Below are 8816 nucleotides of genomic sequence, written 5' to 3'. Positions count from 1 at the left end.
CATAGGATGAATCTGAAACTATTGGTTCTTTATAAAGATCCTCTAACATTTAATACCAGTTCTCTGTACAAAAATGTTCTTTAACTTACAGGACAAACCAAAGATATTACATCAGTGAAGTCAAGTAACCTCCTAAGTAGTAGCCGGATTTTCTCCGTTCCACTTCACAGACCTTGTCGCAGGTTTCTTCTGCTATATCCCATGATCAGTATTTGGTCGGATAGACTGTAGTAATATATACCATGTTATTCTGATAGTGTTTATTCTTTGGTACTTTAGTCACTGGCCGTAACTAAGATTGATATGTATAATGACATGAATACCTTGTAAGGGCTCCCAAAGCGGGTGTTGCAGACCAGTGACTCCAATTCCGTATGAGATTACCTTACTTGGAGTATTTCTTAGGTGTTGGACCCTGGTTCTCCTAACCATTACCATTTCCTCCTGTCTTCTAATAGAGATTAGCATTTGGTCATTTTCTATGTCATAAGCATGCGATCCATAGAATGCCAGTGTTTGTTTTTGCTAATATTGGTCTTGATCTGGCTTGCTATTTCTTCATGTTGGCCTCTCAGAGTACTCTACTTACAGTGAATTTATTCAAGAATCATGCCCTATCACTCAGGTACATAAGAGTACAAACTAGCAGAAACTGAATCACCCAGCAGATATTTACTCCTGAAAGTATATATGCTTATTTTCCTGTTGAATTTTGCGGCTTAAACAATTATGCAAGGCTGCTGGAAACTGAGAGCTGGGGTATAACTAGGTTGAGGAATATTCTCCTGAGATTGGTACTTACATGATAGGCAATCAAGTTTTTAATTCTTGTCTAAGGCTGTCCAATAGCTTAAGTAACAAGAACTATATTTCAAAGGCAGTAGAGAAAGGCAATTATTATCTCTATTTCAACTTTGGTTATCTCTCTTCACTGTGTTTTAGATTTTACTCTTTTTTTTTTTGATATAATGGAACTTGCATATTCAGATCAGTAAACTATAACTAAAATAAAACTAAGAGGTTAATTCAAGCATGTTATGCTGAGTGTTTTTGTTTGGAGATTTTGACTTTCAAAGTTGCTGTCATAGTCACAGTTGCAATCATGGTTATAATTACGATCATGATTACTATAATTCAATCACCCTTTTATTTTCTATTTTTTTTTGGCAAGTTAGCTTACTAAGCACTTTTTTGAGTACTTCTAATAACAGGCTGTACAATTTCTGTATTATTAGATATTACTTAAACCATATTTCACTTTATCAATCATCTCAACTTCTTCTTGATAACACCAACAATTATTTATCCTATGTCACTAAACTTTCCTAATCCGGTTTTGTTTCCACATAAATGCTACCTATACTTCTACGCTTAGCACTAACTTTTATAAATCTCCTTCTGAGGTACAGGCCATATGTAATGCAGGTTCTACAAACAGGAGTATACCAGGAGCAGGAATCAAAGTAGCAAATTACTTTTAGTGTCATAGAGCCAGTCTTGAGTAGCAACTGAAATGGTGGCTGTAAGCGCCTGAAGATTATTTAGTATTCATGGTCTATAATTCATATACTGGTAATTCATAGCATAGTTAGCTTACAGCATAGTAAGAATGCACATCCAAGATATTGCCGTCCAATAAAAACTTTATAGGGTGTACTTGCTAGTCAGTAAATTCGTGCTGCCATGACATACTGTTCCTGATATTTTGTGATAAAACTATTCACATCAACCACAGCCTGATATCTTACCGGCATACTTTCTATCAGTTCCCTAAACTCCTGCTGCCCAATAGATTCCCAAGCTTCCTTAACTGTACTCCTTAATTTATCATATGACATCTGCTCTGGGAAATTATCCTGTAGATAATTTTACATAATATGCCATACTCATTCAATAGGATTTAAGTCAGGTGAGAAAGCATGTCAGAAAATAACCTCCATCCTCCTCTCTTGAAGCTCAGTTGCAATATCTCCTACAGTATACCCAGGTACTCCATCCTGCATAAGTTTCCAGTAAATTCGATCTCTCCTGCACAGTTCCATATACCTATGAATTATAGGAATAGTTTGTACATAGTAGCTTTCTGCATTCATGGAACCCAAATCCTTCTCCTAAAATATTCTTGGACCTTGTCTATCATCATGAAAACAGCTCCAAAACCTCCAGCATCACTTTCTCAGATGCTTTTCTACAATACAAGTAGGATCCCACTCTTTACCAGCTCTCCTTGTAACCCAAGTTCTAGCATGTCTTCTACTAGTAATCCAGGTCTCATCAGTCCCACAGATTTGAATTCCACGGATTATGTGACCGGTTTACATGCTCTTGAGTTCATCGAAGTCGGATTTGTTGATTCCTTTCGGGAATTGCAGGTTTTTTCATTGCTAGGTGTCTGTAAAAACCTTCCTTCATCAAAGCAGCCTGGATAGCTTCTCTCCCTACACCCAAATCCCACTCCTCAGCCAAGTTCTGTAATAAAAGATGCCTATTCTAGGTAGACATACAGACATATGTAATGAGATCCTGAATTTGTGCTTGGGCGAGAGTTGGCCAGTGTCCGCATCATTTTGTTGAAGTCACTGGGTAAGCGGGGAAGCACCCATATGCAATCTGCCATGGAGCAAAGCGTGTCTTCTCCTGGATTTGTATATACTTTCAGCCAATCAGGTGAAGAGGCTGGTAATTGTGCCATTGATGGCTGGTTAGCTGGAAACTCCATAGACGCTATAGGGGAGTGGCAGATATTCTGGTTCAGAAACAAGCCAAATGGTCTGGTGAAAAGCAGAACTTCATGTGAGAAGCTGAATAAAATATTTGGTATTGATAGCTAATATCTCTGATCTTGCTTGTGAAGTTTGGTTATAAACCTTCATAAAATCCAACATTATGAAAAGTGTTTACCCTTTATAACTACAAAGCAGCCTTATCCAATCTGTCCTAACCTCCTCCGAGTGACATATACCTGTTTGAGGAACCTACATTACTTAGGTCCTGTACAAATGCCATGCATGATGCTTTCATACGAGACTTAGCCTGCAGGGATGTTTAAGACATGAAATTCATTGCATAGGAAAACATAAATACATAGCTGCAGTATTTCATGGTATAATGAGTCCCCAGCATAGTGAAAATGCATGTAAAGGAATGTAGACCTGAGGGTGATAATATAAGGAGAGTGAGAGAGGCCATGAAAAAGATCCAAAAAAGAAATTTGAAGTACAGTCATACCTCACTGTGCCGGATAGTCAAAATCCTCCTAAGATTCTAGAATTTGTTTAGGATAGCAGATTATCTGGAACAATAGGTACAGTTTCAGTGTAAATTTATTCAGAAATCCAAGAATTTTATCCTAAACAATGGGGAATCTAATAGAGTGAGGTCTGGGACAAAGGGGTGCGACTGTATTACAAGCAATGCATAAAAGAAAGGTGAAAAGAAGAAACAAAAAGAAAAGACAAAATCATCCTTAATAATCGGAATAGACACATTGAGCAAGACAAACCTATATTGAAGCTTGTAGTTAGTATAAGGAGAAAAAGTAGAAAGGAAGTAGAGTTTTAACCTTATAGAGGCGAGTCGGAAGTGAGTCTACTAGTACTTCCAACTTATCTGGAGTAATAGCTGCCCATTCTTCCTCAATAGCAGAGTGGAGGGCTTCATTGGTAGTGGGAAAGAGGTTACAGTGACGAATACGTTGCTTTAGGGTTCGCCAAAGGTTTTCAATTGGACTACAATTGGGGGAGGAGGAGGGCCAATCGATGAAGTACCCCTAAATACCGAGCGTGCGAAATTGATTCTGGGTGTCTGCTGCTTGATGGAGGCTTGCCCCATCCTGCTGAAGGTAGATATAGTCCAGCTGGAGCTGCGATTGCTCCTGCCAAAATTGGTGAAAGTGCGGAACTATATGTGAAGTAAAAGAAGTAGCCTTAATAGTCTTGCCCCACTGCTCCTTATCCTAAAAATTAGTGGCCCTTTTTGCCGCCCTTTAAACCAAGCTCAAACTATGATAGTTTCCAGTTTTTGAATTTTGGTACTAAACAATCCTCTAGATTCTCTTCACCAGCCTGCCAAGTAACCCATACTTAACCACTGGAAGAGAGCCTAACAACATTAAATGCTGACTCGTCACTCCAAATTACCTAATCAATCTTATATTTATATTGTCACTGCTTAATTACTAATAAAATAGAAGGAGTATAAACCTTATGCCAATCAGTATGAGTCCTGTTAGCATAATGCTTAGCCCAATCAAGCCTCTTCCCCTTGGCTTTAATATTGAGAAAGGGGCGTACCCAAGCTACTCACCTGTGATAACCTTCGGTTGCAAATATAGTACAAAGAACCTCAGTGCCAGCATTTACTCCAGCTAGCTCAGCAACTTCTCAGAGGGGTAGACGCTAATTTTTCTGACTTGTAGTTGCAAAGTCAATCAATCTCTTACGGATAGGAGTAGTTAGGATCCTTAGTCTAACAGGTTTTACTCTATCAGGTGTGGTTAGTGCCTGGCAGATTGAATATACTGTGCTGGCTGCGATGCCAATTTCCTCCGCAATGTGTCAGCATGTCCAGGCAGCATGGTTATGCAAACCACGTACTTTTGAGCACAACAAGCTAACGATCAACATTCTTTCTGGAGTTATCCTTCTGGAGGCTGGCTGGGAAATGGGAGCAGGCGAAAGAGTCCTTGAAGTAATTGGACTAATAGAGGAGGGTGAATTTGCTGTGCGAAGGTAATCATGATGTGGGCGGGTTGATGTCATATTTGACTCTGTGTCTGTCTTTTTTTTTTTTTTTTCATAAAAAACCTCTTGTTTCTCACAACAAATTCAGTACCTTTATCTCTTTTCCCCTGGAGGAGCTCCGGTATTATTTCTTTAAAAAAGAGGGGGTTTTACTAATGAGGCATTCTGTTGGTGTTTCTTAGGTCATGATACACTTTGTCTTGATGTTCGGTATTTCGCATTCTTACCCCATGACCCTACCAATTACTTGGCAACCCTTGTACGAAAACATCACCCATGGCACTTGTACCTCCGTAGTTCATGTCAAGTGATGAAAAGGAATGCGGACCGAATTTTGATATCTTGGATTTATTATTATTACTTATCTGCTCTCCGTTTCACCTTTCCATCTTTCTTCTATCCTACTTCTGATGCTAAACTATTGTGGTTGCTTAAACATGATTACCCTTTTTAATTTCTAACTTTTATGATTATGGTTGCGGCCGGCGATTTTTGTCACCATCTTCGTATGATACCAGCATCCGAGCTACCCAATCAACACTGCCTAGGCTGACTGTATCTAGAAATATTTTAAGCCCTAATACTCAATAAGGAAATCTATTTGCTGTTCTTTCCTCTCAATTTACCAATCTCGCAGAAAGCCGAAAGATACTGTCTGCTCATACTTGGTAAAGCGAGTTAGAATTAGCAGAAGTGTCCATTTTGAGTGTTCCCCACTCTATTGGGTCTAGTATTGAGCGGGCACCGTACGGTAGGGTTGAGGGTTCTACCATTTATACAATACTCTTCCTCAAAATACCCTTGCACTTATATAGATTGTGCTCACGGTAATTTGGGGTGGTCTATTGACCGTATTTCTCGTGTGGTTACCTCCTCTCTCTTATACGTCGTGCACGAGTCGTCCGTTCATCGCCGCCGCTAGGTAATATTCTATGGCATCCACTTCCCCTCTGCCTTCCTCCTCCCGTATGTAATGCTCTAAATTATCTTTATTTCAGGAACCGAAAACATGTGTTGATTATGTCGTAGACCGCTTGCCGACACTGTCAGCCTCTCAAGCTCTGTCAACATCTCAATCCACACGCTCGAGAATAAGCACAGGCTCGCAAGAGCTTGATAAGGCAATAGGAGGAGGTCTCTCGCGTGGGAAAATCACCGAGCTATGCGGACCTCCTGGTAGTGGGAAAACCACCCTTGGGTAGCATCCCCAATCCCCCATTGTGAACTGCTCGCCACTATCACCATCTTGTTCCGATTGACCTGAACTGATTCTGATCGCGTACGCCGTTTTTCCAGATTGCAATCCGCTGCCAATGCCCTCCTCTCCGGAGACGGGACCCGAGTCGTCTGGATAGACACCTCCCACCCACTCCCCGTATCCCGTTTAGGTGCTATCCTCTCCCGCTCAGGCGATCCTCGAGAGCTCTTCCCAAACCTGCAGACAATTCGAACGCCTACGCTCGCGCATTTGCTCACATTGGTGGTGCATCCCTTGCCCACCTTCCCGCCAGAGAATACGAGTTTGGTAGTGATTGATAACGTGTCGACACCATTTACCGTCGCCTTCCCCCCCGGGATGGAGGAGGAAGGGGGTGGGGGCGGTGGGAAGGTGAAGACGGAGCCCGTTGGTGTGAGACGATTTGCTATCATGGGGGATTTGATTTCTGCATTGGGAAAGCTGGCTGGGTCGAAGGGTGTTGCCGTATGTGGTTTATCATCTCTCAGGATTATGGTGCATAAGAAGGCCTAAGATGTCTAATGTTTTGCTTTCACATAGGTGCTGTTATTAAACCAAATGACAACTAAGGTTATACCCGGGGTCGGAGCGATGCTCATACCCTCTCTTAGTCAGTACATTCCTCCTCTCTCCGCGGTTCACACCAAGTACACTGCACTTGTATTTCGCTTGTAACACCAAACACAACAGGTTCACCCCCGTGGACAACATCGCTGAACTCCCGTTTATTAATCCACTACAACAAGACTTCTCCGTCGCTCCTCGCAGACCCTGACGATACCCGGCTCTCCCAGATCCGTTATGTAACGATTTTGAAATCCAATGGGGCGTCGCACAGCTCCGACTCGTCACGGCCGGTGACACGTTTACAAATTCAAGAAACCGGTGTGGGTGATGTCAAACTTGTCTCCGAGGCTTCACCTGCGGCGCCGGCGATGAAGGCGTACGGGTTTGCGAGGGGGAAGCGGAAGAGGGGGCTTGAGGCGGAGGTTATTCCAGGCAGCGATGAGGAGGGTGACGGCGAGTCCGACGGGAATGAGGATGAAGGCTCCGCGGGTGAATGTACCAGTGGGAGAAGACAACAAAGGGTGATAGATTCTGCGCAAGGATTATGAACTCCGCACTGGATTCACAAATGGGTTAGTGACTCGTGAGAGCTGGAGTTAATGGTGAGCAAGAAGCCACAAGTTGACGTTTGAAGGGGTTATTGGCGGTTGCTCAAATGAGAACTCGTGCTGGGCTTATTCTGGATACATTGCGGGCCTTCATAGCCATTATTGATATGCATTGCATGATACTTGTAATGCAGCGTGCTCTGTTTAAAACCAGTTTTGATGGGCGGGGGGCTGTGACATGGTGATAGGGGGTAGCAAACTTGAACGAATATTAGAAAGAACCAAGTGTTTACCCATCGTGGAAGTCAAGTGGAGTTTGTAGTTGGGTGTTCAATTTTTCTTCACCTGGGAGGGGTAGAGGATGCAGGTTAGGGGGACTCGAGGTTGAGATCAAGACTCTCGAGCCGCAACCACCACTATTGATCTGCTGCGCAATAGTGGCAAATTGTCTTCGTTGACTATTTTTGTCATAGTGGGAACTCCTTTATCTCCAGGTCGTGAAATTAAGTTCTGTGGAAGTAAGAGGGGTACGGAAAATGGAGAAGATGTTTAGTAGAGAGGTGGGCAAGTGTAGTATCGAGAAGAATGCGAAACAGAAGTATACCGAACACAAGTCTTCTTTTCTATATTATTGTTCGTTGTAAAAATTAACCGCGTACTCATGAACATGAAAAACTTTCATCTTGACAACCCCGCTCCCCCCACCAAACCCACCACCATAATAACAAAAAAAAAATGTAAATACATAGTAGAAATTAATATTTGGTATACCATCCATCTGCTTTAATAATTGTTTCTATCCTATCCACTAGTGATCCTGCTAGAGAATCAAAGATTTTTGGATCAAGAAGTTCCCAACAATAAATAATAGAACCTCACTTGCCTTTTTGACTCCATTGTCAACAACCTTCATGAGATATAGCTCAGCATAATACTTCTGAAGCTTATCATTCACCAGAGACCAAACAGATTTATTTAATTTGATTTAGATCTGGTAAATTGAATAGGCAGGAATTTCCATAAGAGGAATTTCCTACCTCTGGAGCTATCTTCTAAGGCAAGTGAGTCTTAGCATTCATTAGCAAAAAGAAATTACATCTCAGATAAAAAGGACTCGTGTCCAAATATAAGTTGTCTGCATTCAGACATGACTGCTTTACTTTTCTCATTTTATATGTTCTACTCTTCTGAGTATGACCTGTTTTATTCTCTCACATCATATACATTCTACTACTTCTTTTCAATTATGTCTGCCCCAGCTAGAATCCCATAGACTTATTTAATTTCTATGCATCCTGCCTTCTCACCCACATATATATTTATCCAGTGTATGACTTATATAAATATCACAAATTGTACTCATCAAAAGTTAAGTCGCTTTCTCAAAATAGCTAAGGTAAGAATACTTTTTTGATAAAGTACACACTTAATGTCATAATATATGTGCTAAATGATTTGTTAAATTTCAGTATTTAAGAAAATGAATAAGTGATCTGGTATTTTAATGTGTAACTTTACAATTCATAATATGCCAGTACCCACTCTATAATAGGAAAAAACAAAGTAGAATAGTATATGATACACTCAGAATTTATTCATTTGCAGCCCATTAGTGGATTGTCCTGCAGTTATCTGGCAACACCTACTATTACTTCCTGTAAATCTTTTGTCTCTCAATTGTTGCTAGTATTGTTCCACCCTGCTGATACTCTTGTATTTTTC

The 8816-nt window shown here is 41.1% G+C and overlaps 1 protein-coding gene; it reads left to right on the top strand.

Annotated features, from left to right (window-relative positions):
* Positions 1-5621: 5621 nt before the first annotated feature.
* GSTUM_00002577001 (uncharacterized protein) lies at positions 5622-7094 on the top strand (the record flags this gene model as incomplete). XM_002836241.2 has 5 exons in its annotated part: positions 5622-5708; positions 5772-5940; positions 6039-6444; positions 6520-6589; positions 6670-7094. Exons 1-5 carry the CDS (start codon positions 5675-5677, stop codon positions 7092-7094), a joined length of 1104 nt encoding a protein of 367 aa, XP_002836287.1. The 5' UTR covers positions 5622-5674.
* Between the last annotated feature and the right edge of the window lie 1722 nt (positions 7095-8816).

Source organism: Tuber melanosporum (assembly GCF_000151645.1).
Source record: "Tuber melanosporum whole genome shotgun sequence assembly, scaffold_137, strain Mel28".
Lineage (NCBI taxonomy): Eukaryota > Fungi > Ascomycota > Pezizomycetes > Pezizales > Tuberaceae > Tuber > Tuber melanosporum.
Note: the sequence above shows the minus strand (reverse complement) of the source record. Positions and strands in the feature narration are given on the sequence as shown.